Here is an 18,853-nt window from a genome sequence, read left to right as displayed (position 1 = left end):
GATCTGAGGCTCCAGAATGAACTCTAGTAACCCCGGCTGGATCAGTGAACTGGAAAATGTGGAGTACCGGATTTTTTTCCCCATTCATTTTCATTGAGTCCATTCCAAAATCACTTATGTCATCTGGGAGACGACAGGGGGCGCTTTTTTCCACAGTGATCACCGGCGCAGCTCGGCAATACTCGGGTAGGCTCGGGTGATGCAATAATTTTTCAGATCGCAAAAAAAAAAAAAAAAAAAAAAATCCGAGAAATCTCGTGAGTGGCTAGCAACCACCTATAAAAAAACACGAGAAATCTCGTGAGTGGCACTGAAAGAGTTAACGTATAATAACCCATAGGCCAGACGGACCCTCATCTGCACCTTTTTTTTTTATAGTTCTATATTCAGATCTAATTTGATTGCCTATATTTATGTATTTCTACTATTACTAGGGATGCACCGAAATTTCGGCCACCGAAAGTTTTCGGCCGAAAATGGCCAAAAATGGCCTTTCGGCTTTTGGCCGAAAGAGTTTTTTCACTGAAAATATATCACCGAAACAGAAACAATCTGTAACCTAACGCGTGTTGTTGTGATGATGTCATCAAAACGCGGATTCAGTCATTACATGCGCGCTGTGAGCTCTTCAGTCCTGCGTGATACTCCTCTTGGGACTCGGGAGTCGCGCTGTTTCTATGTAAACTCTGCGCGCAACGAGTCCAATAAATGCGTCTTTAACATGCTTTATCCTTATTTACTATATGCCCGTCGCGGTTAATCACTGAGTGATCTAATATGCATATTATTCAGAGCGAGAGGGGGAGGGATTGTGTTTCTCACATTGACGCTGTCTGTCGCGCGTCTACTGTGCCAAAGTCAAGAGAGCGCGTTCATCTGGGGACTAGAAAGGTGCGCTCAGTAGAGCACAGATGTCCGTCTCTCTCTCTCTCTCTTTCTCTCTCTCTCTTTCTTTCTCTCTCTCTCTCTCTCTCTCTGATTGATTGATTGATTGAAAACTGTATTAACAGATTGCAGAATGGGTACATGTTACGGACGGTGTCCTTATGTATGTATATAGAGGGAGTAATGTATATTATGTTGTATATATAGGCATGTTTTGTTTGTTGTTGTCTTGTCTCCCTCTTGTGTCTACATATCCCACTCTCAGGTTCCCAGTTGCAGCAGCAGCTGGTCAATCAGCAACTCACCCCGGTGCAGCGGCAGCTGAGACTCGTTCTGCAATCAACATCCACTCTCCCTTCATATACCCTTTTTGTTTCAGTGTTAGTTAGCTCCCTGGTTCGTTTGGTCTGTGTGTTGGTGGTAACTATGTCTCTGTGCTTTTGTAGGTAGAGCTCTCTCCGTTTGTGTGGTAATAGAGCTGGTGAAGGCTCTGGCACTTTGTGCTGTTAGTTAGTTAGGAGACATCTTTTGTGTTCAGCCTTATTGTAGAACTGTGGCTTTTGGAGCATTATTGTAATTGTAGAGCTGTGTGCTTTTGAGTAAGAACTATTTGGTGAATAGTTCTTTATTGGAATCCTTGTGTCTTTTGGTGTTTGTAGTACATTTATGTTTAACCTTAATCCTTTGTATATTTGTTTGTCACCCAGCCTATGGTGATTGTTTTCTTGTTATTAATCTTTTGTTTCGCACACAGGGACATTGAGGGCAGGAAGATACCCTGGGTCTACATCTGCATCACGTAGGAGAACTACTGTTAAAGACACCAGCTTTAGAGTGAGCACCACCTCCTGTACTTTGGGGCGTCCGCGCCTGTAAAGGGGGGGGTGGGTTTTTTGTTTCCTTTTGATATTATTTGGTGCTCACTGGTAGGTCCTCTTTGCTCTCTGTGTTGCTGATCCTCATTTGTGAAATAAATATTATTATTTATTTCAATCTGTCTCTGGCGTTTTGTGTCACTGCACTCTCACCTACCCTGTCTGTGGCCTAGTGTTGCGTCTCCCCACGGGGGCACGTAACAGTACAATACAGTACAGCTCAATACACACAATTATTAAGGGGATGCAGACCAGAGAAAGACTTTCGTCTTGTTTACATCAGGGTCCCCCATTTTCAATTAATCAGGACATATATGACATACATGACATACAGATCTGCTACATCTATACATTTATGACATACCAGATTTGCAAATACAGTACTGTTTGTGAAACAAAAATACCCATAAGTGATTATTTATTATTTAAGTTAAGTTTTGCCATAATCATATATTTTTCCATAATCAGGTAGCTGAACAACATTGGTAAAAAAAAAATTATTCTATGAATCATTTTCGGCCTTTCAGCATTCGGCCAACTGTTTCCTATTTTCGGTATCGGTTTCGGCCAAGAATTTCCCATTCGGTGCATCCCTAACTATTACCCTGCCCATACCTGTCTAGAAATAATAACATTGATCTGAAAGTGTTCCTACATCAGCAGGAGAAATAGCTTCTAGAAATAATAACATTGATCTGAAAGTGTTCCTAGGGCTGTCTTAAATACTTACAAGCTTCGAACATTAAAAAAAAATATTTAACTTCGATTTGTGTGTGTGTGTGTGTGTGTGTATGGGGCCATTGGGTGGGGCCGGGGGACAAATACACTGGAGGAAAGTAACCCAGCTCAGCACTGCCCAAATAATATCATCACTATTGCCTGTTTGAAGGATATCATCCTCAAACACATATACACCTACATGCCTTGTAGAATTCCACACATAAGAAAGAAAGATACTGGGATGAATAAACAAAATAGGAAATAAAATGTAGAAATGCATGCAATACATAAATAAATATGAATCTCCATATATGAAATAGAACATTTAGATAGGTGCTACTGAGATGTTTTGGTGAGTTCTTTGTTTTTTTGTGGAAGTAGCCCTTCTTAAAAATTAGGGATGCACCGAACTTTCGGCCGAAAATGGCCTTTCGGCTTTCGGCCAAAAGAGTTTTTTCACCGAAAATATGTCACCGAAACAGAAACAACCTGTAACCTAACGCGTGTTGTTGTGATGATGTCGCGCTGTCGGGAGTCGCGCTGTTTCTATGTAAACTCTGCGCGCAACGCGTCCAATAAATGAGTCTTTAACATGCTTTTATATGCTTATTTACTATAAGCTCGTCGCGGTTAATCACTGAGTGATCTAATATGCATATTATTCAGAGCGAGAGGGGGGGGGGATTGTGTTTCTCACATTGACGCTGTCTGTCTGTCGCGCGTCTACTGTGCCGAGTCAAGCGAGCACATTCAGCTGGGGACTAGAAAGGTGCGCTCAGTAGAGCACAGATGTCCGCTGCACAGCCAGAGAAAAGATGGAATTAATGTACTGTATGCATTCAGAAGTGCTGAATAAATGTTTTATGGACCCATAATAGTGATTATTTATTATTTAAGTTAAGTTTTGCCATAATCATATATTTTTCCATAATCATAATGTTCCACAACATTGGTAAAAAAAATCTATTCTATGAATCATTTTCGGCCTTTCGGCTTTCGGCCAACTGTTTTCTATTTTCGGTATCGGTTTCGGCCAAGAATTTCCCATTCGGTGCATCCCTATTAAAAATGCATGAACATTCACTGATAATTGGTCTGTAGTGGAGCCTACAAGGTCTACATTGCCGGACCATGTAGAATCCGGACCTTGTAGACAGACATAATTCTGTGCATAGTTTAGTCTACACAGGCCATATTTCAAATAATCTAAATCTTACTTCATTCATCTTAAACATTCTTGATTTGGGGGATTGGTAGTTCCCATGAAATCTGAAGTTGTTCAAACGACAACAGCGATCCACCTTGAATTAAATCACACAGCCGAGTGAAACCTTGTTGGCTGCGTCACAGTCAAGAAAGGGGCTACTTAACACTTTAATCGCCGGAAACGCCGAAACTCGTCATTGCCCGCCATGCTCATTCTGCCGAAGACGCCGTAACACGTCTTTGATATCAATATTTCAAAAATCTGTGATCGAAATCATATTTCTCTCCCGGGGACCTGAGATATACTGCTGAGCTCCACTCAACTCTCTAACGGTTCAAGAGCGCCATCTGGTGGCCGATCAGCAGATCGCCCAACAGGAAGTTATGTGGATGAAGTGGTGCTCACCCATATTTCGTCCGGGCACTCGCTATCATTAGCAGGACTCCATCTTGACACAGTGAACACCGATCGGTGCACATAACTCGATAAATAACATGATTTGGACGTATATACTATTATACAACCTGGAAATGGATCGGATATTTCGACATCCCATAATAGAAAAAATTCTATTCCACGCTCATCCCCCAACGGCGCGAGGAAGATACGGTGAGTTTCAGCGTTATTTTCGAACGTGTTCGATACTAACTGCTCTAATGATCATATCACCCACACTAGATGAATGATATAACGTTGCCCACGGAATTATAAACGACCCCCCGCCCATCCGGTCAACATCAGATCATACGTAGTAACTTCTAGAAGTATCTCCAGTTGAAATTTTTTATCTGGCACCGATCGCTACCAAACTGTATTTGATCATCAATATAATGCATTTGGGGCTATAAATCAAGTTCTGGAGAAAGCTGCAGAAAACGATAAAAACATACTTATACTTTAGACCGTATTTTAGTATGAATATGTGAATGAAAAAGTATAACGTTGCTACACCCTGAACAATAGATATAGGACATTGAATGGGCCATAATAATGTCAATTTAGCAATACAATTTAAAAAGTTATAGCCCTGCAAAGAAGGGGAACTTCTCCATAGACAAATAGAGCTGGCTAGGGATGGTAAATTATGAATTTAACCATGGCGATCAAAGTGTTAATTAATTAATCCAATCCACTTTATTTATAGAGCACATTTAAAAACAACAAAGTTTACCAAAGTGCTGTACAAGTCCCACAACATAAGATAAAAATATATATATAATATATATATAATTAAAATCGAAGCTCGGCCCCGAAGCTTCGATTGCCAAAAAAAGCTTTGAAGGTCAGCCCTAGTTCCTACATCAGCAGGAGAAACAGCTTCTAGAAATAATAACAAAGTGTTCCTACATCAGCAGGAGAAACATCAGTTCTTCTCAGACGACAACATCATACCAACTTTAACACTTTGAGTGCCAGCAGGGGGCGCACGATTTATCACTTGAATGCCAGCCTTTTTAGACACATTTTCCGATATTTCATGATTTTCACTGAGCTATTTCTATATTATGGCTATGTGTGTAATACGCCTGTCGCTTATCAATGACTTGCTTGCAGTCAACATGTACGAAACGGATTGTTTTTTCATCGGTACATTTCCGCTTTATACCATTTTGAAAAACGCTCGTTTTTGGAAATTTCCAGAAAATAAAAAAGATTCTGTGATAAACGCCCTTTAGTGGAATACACAAAACACGTTGTCATTTTTCGGCCTATTTATGAATCGTTTTCAAATAAACGCTAAATTATCGATAGTATATGTATACTTATGCACGCTAGATAAGTGGGCTGAAAAATCGATTATCTATTTTCTGGTCAGCACACACACACATACACAGATAGGGGACACGTTGAGATATATGTGAAAAAAACTCTGATTACCCCAAGACTGGTAAAATAGATTCCTTGCCTCACATCAGATGTTCTCCAAAAAGATGATTCCAATTCCTGATCGCCATTCCAAATATCGATCGCGTTTATTGATCCAACGCTGGGTACTCGAAACACATATTCCACGCTGTTCTGAGGATCGGCAATGAATGCAATCGGCTCGGGTTACATGCCTGATAAGTAAAATGTGGATTCCGGATTTTTTTCCCCCATGCATTTTCATTCAGTCCAATCCAATGCGTGCATTACCATCCGGAAGACGATAGGGGGTGGTATTTTCCCTGTTCGAGCTCAGAGCCAGTCCCAATGGTAACGTGAGGCTAGATTGATGAAAAATTTATGGAAATCGCTAATAAAAGAAATAACGATTAAAAAAACGAGATTTCTCGTCATTGGCACTCAACGCATGGCATGAACTAACGAGATTTCTGGTTGCTGGCACTCAAAGTGTTAAGAACAAACGTCTCCCCTGAGCTCACCTTGCGTTCTGTGATGTCATACACTTTGTTAGTCTTGGTGGAAATCCTGAACTGCTGAGTGGGAATCTATGGAATGAAGCACCAGAAATTAATCACAACTAAACACATTACAGCCAGAGAACACAGCACTCTCTGTGACGGATCTTACCTTGCCCAGGTTATTGGAACAAATAGGATAGCCACAGAGCTTCGCGATATATCTCTCCTCAACAGTATCTGTGTAATTGGCAGGAGTGATGAACTTGGCCTGTGAACAGAGACGAATGGGGAGAAGATCACAGTGACAATAGGATATGGACAGCAATACACTATATATTAATATTTACCAAAACAAGGCATGATGCGAGTTTGCAGGATGATACCCAGGCCACAGTATTCAACACATAATCCTCTTTATCAAGTACAACTACACATAATCCTCTTTATCAAGTACAACTACACATAATCCTCTTTATCAAGTACAACTACACATAATCCTCTTTATCAAGAACAACTACACATAATCCTCTGTATCAAGAACAACTACACATAATCCTCTGTATCAAGAACAACTACACATAATCCTCTTTATCAAGTACAACTACACATAATCCTCTTTATCAAGTACAACTACACATAATCCTCTTTATCAAGTACAACTACACATACTCCTCTTTATCAAGAACAACTACACATAATCCTCTGTATCAAGAACAACTACACATAATCCTCTTTATCAAGTACAACTACACATAATCCTCTTTATCAAGTACAACTACACATAATCCTCTTTATCAAGTACAACTACACATACTCCTCTTTATCAAGAACAACTACACATAATCCTCTTTATCAAGTACAACCACACATATTCAAAGGGTGTAGATGGGTACATGTATAGGATGTATGTGTATTTATACAACGGCATGCAAATTTCTCGATTCTGATTGGCTGAAACAGTCAATTTACACTAGGGCTGGGCGATATGGCCAAAAACGTTATCGCGATAAAATTATAAAATTATTTTCATATAACTCGATATCGATAATTATCGTCGATATAATGTCTGTCAAGTTTAATTAACTTCTTATGCCCGGCGCCGATGGACGGGCTATTAATAGACTTGTTTTGCTGCTGCGAATGTCTCGAGTTGATGTCGTCATCAGTCCGCGCACGTTAGCAGTTAGCCAGAGCAAGCGGTGTATCTCATGACAATGTACTAAATATGACCCTAAAATACTCTGTTCCGCCCCAATACATTGCAACGACGTCCACCGTATACCCCACACTACTATAACCGTGGCCTCAGAATTCACGCCACACACCCACTCGGCACGTAAACTATAAAATAGCGCCGTGCAAGCTAATTATCCTAGCCAGCCTTGTTTACTACTCGAGTCCTACCTCTCTACCCAGAGGTGCAGCGCGGGTCTCCTTCCGCTGTCGGCCATCTCCTTCACTGATTGGTTGTTAGTGCGTGTGCTCATATCCAAGCTTGGAAAATCGATATATCTAAACTTTGCGACCACGTTTCATGTTTATTTCGAGGAAATAATTTATCGCGATAGTTATCGTTATCATTTTATCGCCCAGCCCTAATTTACACTTATTTATTTTTCATAATTCCACGCTCTTGGTCCCAGGACCCGCCCACAACCGAATTACTATCACTCCGCCGTGCGGCTTTTTAGGAAAAAACAAGATGGCGGACAATAATCTTTAACAAATGGATATGTTGATAGCGTCATAACGACTAAATATAAACCGATTCTGTCACGGCGAATGTCTTAGTTGTTTAAACAATGTTGGATGATGTAATTGATGGGTCATGAGTCATTGTGGAACAAAATAAAAATCGCGCAAATTGATTGATTGATTAATTGCAATTTTTTTTTTCTTCTCCTTTCTATAGAAGCAACTGGGAAGTGCGCTGTTTTAAGTGAGGGTGGACTGAATGGATATGTTGATAGCGTCATAACAACTAAATGGAAAACGATTCGGTCACGGCGAATGTCTTAGTTGCTTAAACAATGTTGGATGATGTAATTGATGGGTCATGAGTCATTGTGGAACAAAATAAAAATTGTGCGGATTGATTGATTAATTTGCTATTTTTCTTCTTTTTTTACCTACTTTCAAGCAGCTGGGAGGTGCGCTGTTTTAAGTGAGCATGGCCTATTGAATTCATTGATTGCTAATTTTATTACTGTCCGCCTGGTTTCCAACTGGTTAAGTTTAGGCCCTCTTTCGAAGTTGGTTAAGGTTAGAGTTTGTCTTTAGAGCTGGGCGATAGACCACCAGCCCTGGTTCCAAACTCTAACCTTAACCAACTTCGAAAGAGGGCCTAAACTTAACAAGTTGGAAACAAGGCGGACAGTAATACAATTAGCAATCAATCAATTCAATAACCCATGCTCACTTAAAACAGCGCACCTCCCAGCTGCTTCTATAGAAAGTAGGTTTTTAAAAAAATAAATAAAGAAAATCCTATAGGGCAAAGAAAACGTTTTTTAATTTGTTTTACCTACTTTCTATAGAAGCATCTAAGAATGAAGTTCTATAGAAAGTAGGTTAAAAACTAAAGAAAAGTTGGATGTGTTAGTTGGTTGGATGTCTAGGTGAAAGACAGTTGGATGTGTTAGTTTGTTGGATGTCTTAGTTGAAAGACAGTTGGATGTGTTAGTTTGTTGGATGTCTTAGTTGAGAGACAGTTGGATATCCTACTGAGAACAGTTGGATGCACTTCCGAGCTGCTTCCACATGGAGGCAACTTCTCTTTTTTGTTGTTGTGGGAACTACTTTTTCTGGCGGATGGTTTTTTCAATAAATCTTCGATTAATGTGTGTTTATTGTATAGCAATAAGGTTGGATGAATGTGCCAGTTGTATAAAAGCATTACACCACTTGTAGTCGTGGTTTGTGAAAATTAAACCATGCCTAGGGGGGTCTAACGACCACCCCTAGGCATGGTTTAATTTTCACAAACCACTCCTGCGTGTGATGTAATGCTTAACTCTTTCAGTGCCACGCCTGGTTTTCCGTTTTACCGCTTGAATGCCACCATCGGCGCCAATGTTAACGTTAATATCGCCTAATCTATGTTTTAAATTATGGCTATGTGTCTAATCTGCCCATCGCATTATCAAAGACTATTTTCCAGTCAGTGCTGTGAAGGCAGATTGTTTTTTTATCGCGTCGTTTCCGTTTCAGAGCAGTTAGAAAAGCCCCCGTTTTGATATAAAAAACAGCTCATTCTGGAGCATTCTATGAAAATCATCTTTTAGTGGAATATTCCACAACGTTGATATTCGTCGGCCTTTTTATGAATCGTTTTCAAATAAACGCTAGATGATCAATATTATACGTGCACGCAAGCACATTACGGCCGCGCACTGATAATCGCTCCATTGATTTCCTCACAGACTTTTACAGTGAAACCGAAAGACATTTCACAAAACAGCTTATAACTTCATCAAACTTACTCCGATTATCCTAACACTGATAACATAGAGTCCTTACCTGACATCAGATGGTATCCAACTGGTATATTCCAATTCCTGATCACCATTCGAAAAAATCGATACGTGTATGGATCCAACGCGACACTGTAGATCTCCATGATCCGCGGGGATCTGAGGCTCCAGAATGAACTGTGGTAACCCCGGCTGGATCAGTGAACTGGAAAATGTGGAGTACCGGATTTTTTTCCCCATTCATTTTCATGGAGTCCATTCCAAAATCACTTATGTCATCTGGGAGACGACAGGGGGCGCTTTTTTCCACAGTGATCACCGGCGCAGCTCGGCTATACTCGGGTAGGCTCGGGTGATGCAATAATTTTTCAGATCGCAAAAAGAAATAATAATAATAATTCCGAGAAATCTCGTGAGTGGCACGCAACCACCTATAAAAAAACCAGAGAAATCTCGTGAGTGGCACTGAAAGAGTTAAGTACGTAGTCTTGTGGATGGTACTCACACAGTCCACCAGGAAGTCCTCGGCCACGCTGTCCTCCAGGAGGCGCTCCACCACCTGCAGGGCTCTCTGCTCCGGGTCCAACTTGGCCCTGAGCGCTTCCTTCACCACCTCCCTCCTGGGACACAGGGACGGGGGGCACAGGGACGGGGGGCACAGGGACAGGGGGGGCAGGAGGGTTTAGGTTTACTTTATTTGATCAAGGGAGACAGCGTACATTAATAAAACATTTTACAAATGTAAATGCACCCAATTTTAGCCAGAAGTACAGGCAAAAATCCTGTGTGAAAAAGGGTTAGCAATAAAAACAGAATAAAATCAAGATAAATAACATTAGAATAAAAACACAACAAAAGCACATAGACATACGATAGGGATACAGGTCACAATACAGTCATGGATACAAGGACAGAGCACATCATGACACATTAAAAGACCCAGACATAGACAAACGCACCATATCCACACACACACACATACACAGACAGACACCTCTGAGTGTTGACAATTCTGGTTATCAATGAGCCATTCCCTAACCCTGCACTTGAATGAATGGTATGATGTGGACACTCTAATTGTTTGAGGTATTGAGTTCCATTGGTGGGATGCTCTGTATGAAAAAAGACGGCCTGGCCAAATACACTTTTTTTTAAAGGGATTGTACAGTCCCCCCTTGCCGCACCTCTAGTGTTCCTGGTTGAGGCAGGACAAAGGAGGAGGAGTCAATCCACACTTTATTTTAGAAACTAGACAGACATTTTGATAACGAGTCAGGTTTTCCCAACTGAGTAGATTATATTTTTTTAGAATGTGCCAGTGATGGTACCTGAATGGTTTCTTGTCTAGAATTTTTATTGCTTGTTTGTATAGTGACAGGGACAGGAGGGGGACACAGGGACAAGAGGGGACACATAAACAGTGGACAGGACAGGAGAGTATTTATTTTTTATATTGATACTTGGCATCACTGTATTGGTATAATATCTACCCTGTTTTGTCCCCGATTAAACCCTGTTTTGTCACCGATTAAACCCTGTTTTGTCCCTGATTAAACCCTGTTTTTGTCCCTGATTAAACCCTGTTTTGTCCCTGATTAAACCCAGTTTTGTCCCTGATTAAACCCCGTTTTGTCCCTGATTAAACCCCGTTTTGTCCCTGATTAAACCCTGTCCCTGATTAAACCCTGTTTTGTCCCTGATTAAACCCTGTTTTGTTCCTGATTAAACCCAGTTTTTGTCCCTGATTAAACCCTGTTTTGTCCCTGATTAAACCCTGTTTTGTTCCTGATTAAACCGTTTTTGTCCCTGATTAAACCCTGTTTTGTCCCTCATTAAACGCTGTTTTGTCCCTCGTTAAACCCTGTTTTGTCCCCGATTAAACCCTGTTTTGTCTCTGATTAAACCCTGTTTTTGTCCCTGATTAAACCCCGTTTTGTATCCAATTAAACCCTGTTTTTGGCCCTGATTAAACCCTGTTCTGATTAAAGCTGTCTCCAATACACTGATGTGTAGTCTGCAATGTGGCCACAATGTCTCCCAAGTCAGGAGAATACACACACACGCACACACACATACCTTCTTGCCTCCTGTTCAGCGCTCAGAGCTTTGGCAGATTTGCCACCTGTAAAGACATTAGAAATAACACTTAACATTAATGGTAAATGGTAATGGCCTGTATTTATTTATTTATATACTGTATATATATATATATGTATGGTATGTATGTGTTGTGTATGTATGTATACATGTATGTATATATGTATGTATAATGCTAGCCTAACTATCAGGACAAAATATATGTTAGCATGAGCAACTATTATGGTTCGGTATTGATGCATTACATGTTAGCCGAGTATAATAAAACTCAAAGGATCATTAAAACTCATTTAATGAAACTCATAATGAAACTTCTCATAATGAAACCTCTGTTCAAAATTCTGATTGATTGATTGAAAACTTTATTAACAGATTGCAGAATGTACAGCTCAATACTAACAACTGCTAAGAGGATGAAGACCAGAAAAAGACTTCCGTCTTGTTTACATAAGGGTCCTCCATTTTCAATTCATCAAGACATTTATGACATACAAGAAATAAAAATGTTGTGCTGCTGTCGTCGCAGAATTCACCTAAATGTCTATTTACTAACTGACCTGTTCAACACATCCCAACAAGGTACATGTTCAACACATCCCAACAAGCTACTGTATATGAGACCGAACAAAAGTGTCTCTACAGGAAAGGACAGAGCAGGATGACACATAGGGTTGGGCACCGAGAACCGGTTCTAACAGCAACCAAATTAAACTGTATCAAGTCAACTGACAATGTGAATAGTATGAAAAAAATAAAGGATTTAAAAAAAATAAAAGGGTCTCCTGCTAAATAAGCTGTGACCTGTTTTGACCTGCACCTCAAAGAATTGGAATCGAGAATCGTTTAGAACAGGAATCGAAATGGAGAATCGGAACCGGAACCGGAATCGTTCAAATCCAAACGATGCCCAACCCGCCTCTACAGGAAGGGACAGAGCAGGACGACACATTATATCCTCTACAGGAAGGGACAGAGCAGGACGACACATTATATCCTCTACAGGAAGGGACAGAGCAGGACGACACATTATATCCTCTACAGGAAGGGACAGAGCAGGACGACACATTATATCCTCTACAGGAAGGGACAGAGCAGGACGACACATTATATCCTCTACAGGAAGGGACAGAGCAGGACGACACATTATATCCTCTACAGGAAGGGACAGAGCAGGACGACACATTATATCCTCTACAGGAAGGGACAGAGCAGGACGACACATTATATCCTCTACAGGAAGGGACAGAGCAGGACGACACATTATATCCTCTACAGGAAGGGACAGAGCAGGACGACACATTATATCCTCTACAGGAAGGGACAGAGCAGGACGACACATTATATCCTCTACAGCAGGGGTGTCAAACTCATTTTCACAGAGGGCCACATCAGCATTATGGTTGCCCTCAAAGGGCCAAAGACCGTATAAATGTTAATGTAATGTAAAATAAATGTAGCTACTCATTTACATATTGTTAAACATGTTGTTTCTGTATTTATTACTTATTCAAGTTATACATATTGCATATGCATTTGCATAGATGTACAAATATATGTTAGCTTATGTTATTTTAACAAATACTTTTAGTTTATCAGAACCCCATATTACTCCATCAATCAATGATCAAACCATTCAAGTAAATAACAAAGAAGAATATCATCAAATACAAGCTATGACATTAAGTTTGTTCAAAACCTTTTTGTCACAGTCAAGAGGGGCAGAACTAACAACTGTGAGCTGCAAAGAACTAGGGATGCACGATAATTATCGGGCCGATATCAGCAATTATGACGTCATCCCGATAACGTTATTGATAGCTCCGATAATATATAATACATTTTTTGGTTAAAAGAAATCCGGTGTGGGTGGATTTGGATGAAGGGCGCTTGTTTTTATTATAGCCTCCTCCCGTTTTGCCAGTACTGTGGTACGATTGATAGCGTGTGGTTTAGGAACAGGGAGTTTTTCACAAATCCAGCGCTCCCTTTCTTGGCTGTGACGGTGTGACGTAGTCACGTTACATTCGGAGGCAGACAGTCGATCTGCCAATTACGTCCCACCGCTTGCACCCACCTCTTCTTCTTACCACCAATCAGAAGCTCTCGTTCGTTTATTTACCTCCGGATTGTCTGCCATTATTCTACTCGGAGCTCAGGCTAATAACGTTAGATCCCCGCCAGCCACATTGACAAGTACCAGCGCTTATACATTACTGGCAAATGTCTTGTTGCACTTGTGGCAACGAGCGTTGTCAGCATCGACTTTAGTAAAATAGACCCAGACTTTTGAACGTTTCGTTCTGTCCGCCATGATGAGCAGAGCTGTCTGTACTCGGCAGCACCCGTGTGTGTCAGGGTTTCCGTTAGAAAAAATTGTTGCCAGTCTCCGTGACCTGCAAGATTTCAATCTACCGGACAAATGAGATTAATTCCGATCATAGTTTATTGAGCTTTAAAACAATTGATAGGCAGGCTATATAAAGAATGTCATCCTCAAGGCATGTAGATTTATAATATTATTACTTAAAACTAGGCTACTTTTGCGTATACAGTCATTAATATATTCCAAATAAAATAAGTCCCTCGATACTCCATGCTGCTGCTGACTTGAAATAAAATAGACCGCGTATGTGGGCAGTCGGTCCGACACTAAACAGCAGTCTGTTATAATCACATTTTTATGAGCTAACGAATTCCGTTATATTGGACATTTGTATTAATTATATCAAGCGAAGAACTGAGAAAGCAGAGAGACGGCAACATTATTGTGGTTTGCGTGACGACTCTCTCCACCTCGCAACGACTTATTTGCAAAGAGTATGGCGCTGCAGAGCAGCTGATTCAGCTGTTATTGGCTCTTTTCTGGGAACCGCACAGCAGCGCCCCCCACCCAACATTGGCTGAAAATGGCTGAATTGGAGTACTGCTGGAATACTGCATTGTGCTGCTGCTGCTCCGGCTCTGCAGCTTCACAAAAGTTCGCACACCCAGCACTAAGCTCTCGCTGACAACGTCGTTGTCATTATTAGAAGCAACGAGGAAACAAATGTAATGATCGTTTCGTTCATCGCATAGGCTATTTAATTTTAGCCTATTTTAATACAATTCAAATAATCAAATTGTGCTTAGACTCAGGGAATTATTTTCACCGGACATTAAGACCGGAGAGATTAAATATTTTGGACTTCAACAGATTTTGCCGGTCAAATACCGGTAATTACCGGCTAACGGAAACGCTGGTGTGTGTGTGTGTGTGTGTGAGTGAGTGAGTGAGTGAGTGAGTGTGTGTGAGCACAGCCCGCTCCTCGCGCAGGCAGAGACACCGAGGCAGGAGAGATATAGAAAACGGCCAACAAGATTAGTTTGCAACGTTTAAATTCCTCAAAAAAAAACGAATTTAATTTAATTAACTTTAATTAACAGATTGCAGAATGGGTACAGTACAGTAGGGCTGGGCGATAAAACGATAACGATAACTATCGCGATAAATTATTTCCTCGAAATAAACATGAAACGTGGTCGCAAAGTTTCGATATATCGATTTTCCAAGCTTGGATACGAGCACACGCACTAACAACCAATCAGTGAAGGAGATGGCCGATAGCGGAAGGAGACCCGGAAGGAGACGCGGAGGTAGGACTCAGTAAACAAGGCTGGCTAGGGCTAATTAGCTTGCACGGCGCTATTTTACAGTTTTTTTTTTTTTTTTTTTTTTACTTTGGCCATTTCCCTGGCTCTTTTATACGTTTATCGCATTTATACTTGGTCAAGTTCGACCGACAGAAGCAGGCTGAAAGGGTTCAGATGGGGGGGAAGACACTCTGGGAAAGGCACGGCTGCAGTCCGGGATTCGAACTCGCTCAGCCCCAGATCCGTGACGAGCACGGTTTTCCACGGCGCTGAAATAGCACTCGCGGTACGTGGTGAGCTACTGGAGCTCCCCCGCTATTTTACAGTTTACCTGCCGAGTTGGTGTGTGTTTTGAATTCTGAGGGTAACTGTTATAGTAGTGTGGGGTATACGGTGGACATCGTTGCAATGAATTGGGCGGAACAGAGTATTTTAGGGTCATTTTTAGTACATTGTCATGAGATACTCCGCTCGGAAACGAGGCTGGCTAGGGCTAATTAGCTTGCATGGCGCTATTTTACAGGTTACCTGCCGAGTTGGTGTGTGTTTTGAATTCTGAGGGTAACTGTTATAGTGGTGTGGGGTATACGGTGGACGTCGTTGCAATGAATTGGGCAGAGCAGAGTATTTTAGGGTCATTTTTAGTACATTGTCATGAGATACTCCGCTTGCTTTGGCTAACTGCTAACGTGCGCGGACTGATGACGACATCAACTCGACTCTCGAGACATTCACAGCAGCAAAACAAGTCTATTAATAGCCCGTCCATCGGCGCCGGGCATAATAAGTTAATTAAACTTGACAGACATTATATCGACGATAAGTATCGATATCGAGTTATATGAAAATAATTTTATAATTTTATCGCGATAACGTTTTTGGCCATATCGCCCAGCCCTACAGTACAGTACAGCTCAATACACACAATTGTTAAGGGGATGCAGACCAGAGAAAGACTTTCGACTTGTTTACATCAGGGTCCCCCATTTTCAATTCGTAATGAAATTGCTATTATGTGTCTGCATGCCATGAACACACAACTGTAACTGTACTCAAAAATAACAAAATAAGGGTTGTCTCAGTTCACAACTATATTGGTCAAGTTTTGGGTGGGACTTGTTTGCGTCCCTACAGCTTCTTATTCAATTGAGCGAGATGCTCGGTTATGTCACACAGCCAGTTTGCATCTGACAGTTCAGACAATATTTCTTCAACCCTTTGTTACCTATTCCGCCTGGATCTTTTTTGTATTTTGGGCTGTAAAATTGTCAAAGAATGTCTGAGGAGTAAGTGCTTTTGGCTTTTTTCCTTTGTTACTTCATCAATACCTCAGATGTTCAACATACATGTATGTGTAAGAATGTGTAATAACTAAGGCTGTCAAAGTTAAAGCTTTATTAACGCATTAACCCACAAATGGGTTCTACAGGAAGGGACAGAGCAGGACAACACTGAGGCTCTACAGGAAGGGACAGAGCAGGACAACACTGAGGTCCTCTACAGGAAGGGACAGAGCAGGACAACACAGAGGCTCTACAGGAAGGGACAGAGCAGGACAACACAGAGGCTCTACAGGAAGGGACAGAGCAGGACAACACTGAGGTCCTCTACAGCAGGGGTTCCCAAACTTTTCAGGCTGGGGCCCAGAAAATAAGGCGTCAGAGAGCCGCGGCCCAATGCACATCGTCTGGCTTTTTTTTTTTTTTTTTTTGTCAGGCGACCGATTTTTTAAGCCAAATATCACTTCAATCCTATTAAGTTAGTTCAAGTTAGTTATTCATTTATATGTGCTATTTATGAGAGGGCTAACTTGTTGCAAAATAATAATGATAATAATAATAGCCTCATTAAAATACTATTGTTGCTTCGGTTGTTTTCAGCGTTTTATGTGCATAATCTGTTATTTAGTTTGAAATGTTCGTTGAAATAAGTAGATTTTTCGTTTTTGTTTATTTATTAAGTTAATATAAAACCATATAGTCACATTTTAGAATACAATAGAATAGAATTTTAGAATACAACTAGAAACACTGTCCTGGCCTGCTTCTAAGTTCAGTGGCCTGACAAAAAAAATTCAAATAAAAAAAAAAAAAAAAAAATGTTTTTTTTTGTTTTTTTTTATTTTTTTTAAATCATCTCGCGGCCCATCCGTGGCTGCTCGCGGCCCACCTTTGGGTCGCGACCCCGACTTTGGGAACCACTGCTCTACAGGAAGGGACAGAGCAGGACAACATAGAGGCTCTACAGCAGGGGTCCCTAACCTTTTTTGAACCAAGATCTACTTTTTAATTTACCACCTAGCCGAGAGCTACCAGCCAAAATTGTATATTGTAAGCAGTCATTTGAGGCTTTATAAAAGCAGCATAATGAACACAAATCTGTCAGTGCCGAGTCCGACCTCACCTTAAATAACAAACAGCATTGCTTGTTGTAGTTAACAAGGAGAGGCAGAGTTGATTTTGCAAAAAAAAAAAAAAAAAAAGAAAAAATTTAATAATCAAATTTTATTAATCGCGATCTACTTGAAATCAGCCCGCGATCTACCTGTCGATCGCGATCGACTGGTTGGGCACCACTGCTCTACAGGAAGGGACAGAGCAGGACAACACTGAGGTCCTCTACAGGAAGGGACAGAGCAGGACAACACTGATGTCCTCTACAGGAAGGGACAGAGCAGGACAACACAGAGGTCCTCTACAGGAAGGGACAGAGCAGGACAACACAGAGGCTCTACAGGAAGGGACAGAGCAGGACAACACAGAGGCTCTACAGGAAGGGACAGAGCAGGACAACACAGAGGTCCTCTACAGGAAGGGACAGAGCAGGACAACACAGAGGCTCTACAGGAAGGGACAGAGCAGGACAACACAGAGGTCCTCTACAGGAAGGGACAGAGCAGGACAACACAGAGGCTCTACAGGAAGGGACAGAGCAGGACAACACAGAGGCTCTACAGGAAGGGACAGAGCAGGACAACACAGAGGTCCTCTACAGGAAGGGACAGAGCAGGACAACACAGAGGTCCTCTACAGGAAGGGACAGAGCAGGACAACACAGAGGTCCTCTACAGGAAGGGACAGAGCAGGACAACACAGAGGCTCTACAGGAAGGGACAGAGCAGGACAACACAGAGGTCCTCTACAGGAAGGGACAGAGCAGGACAACACAGAGGTCCTCTACAGGAAGGGACAGAGCAGGACAACACAGAGGTCCTCTACAGGAAGGGACAGAGCAGGACAACACAGAGGCTCTACAGGAAGGGACAGAGCAGGACAACACAGAGGCTCTACAGGAAGGGACAGAGCAGGACAACACAGAGGTCCTCTACAGGAAGGGACAGAGCAGGACAACACAGAGGCTCTACAGGAAGGGACAGAGCAGGACAACACAGAGGCTCTACAGGAAGGGACAGAGCAGGACAACACAGAGGCTCTACAGGAAGGGACAGAGCAGGACAACACAGAGGCTCTACAGGAAGGGACAGAGCAGGACAACACAGAGGCTCTACAGGAAGGGACAGAGCAGGACAACACTGAGGTCCTCTACAGGAAGGGACAGAGCAGGACAACACAGAGGCTCTACAGGAAGAGACAGAGCAGGACAACACAGAGGCTCTACAGG

At 41.7% G+C, this 18,853-nt stretch overlaps 1 protein-coding gene across 1 annotated transcript in view; it reads right to left on the bottom strand.

Moving 5' to 3' along the window:
- The window catches only part of rpap2 (RNA polymerase II associated protein 2), an 82,986-nt gene that overhangs the window by 60,504 nt on the left and 3,629 nt on the right, over positions 1 to 18,853 (bottom strand). The window contains exons 2-5 of the mRNA XM_084311861.1: positions 11,582 to 11,627; positions 10,011 to 10,125; positions 6,202 to 6,300; positions 6,054 to 6,119 (exon numbers count right to left, since the gene is read on the bottom strand). Coding sequence (XP_084167987.1) covers positions 6,054 to 6,119; positions 6,202 to 6,300; positions 10,011 to 10,125; positions 11,582 to 11,627 — 326 coding nt within the window. The remainder of the gene's footprint in view (positions 1 to 6,053; positions 6,120 to 6,201; positions 6,301 to 10,010; positions 10,126 to 11,581; positions 11,628 to 18,853) is intronic.

The sequence above is a fragment of the Notolepis coatsorum genome (genome assembly GCF_963971535.1).
Source record: "Notolepis coatsorum genome assembly, chromosome: 4".
Classification (NCBI taxonomy): Eukaryota; Metazoa; Chordata; class Actinopteri; order Aulopiformes; family Paralepididae; genus Notolepis; species Notolepis coatsorum.
Note: the sequence above shows the minus strand (reverse complement) of the source record. Positions and strands in the feature narration are given on the sequence as shown.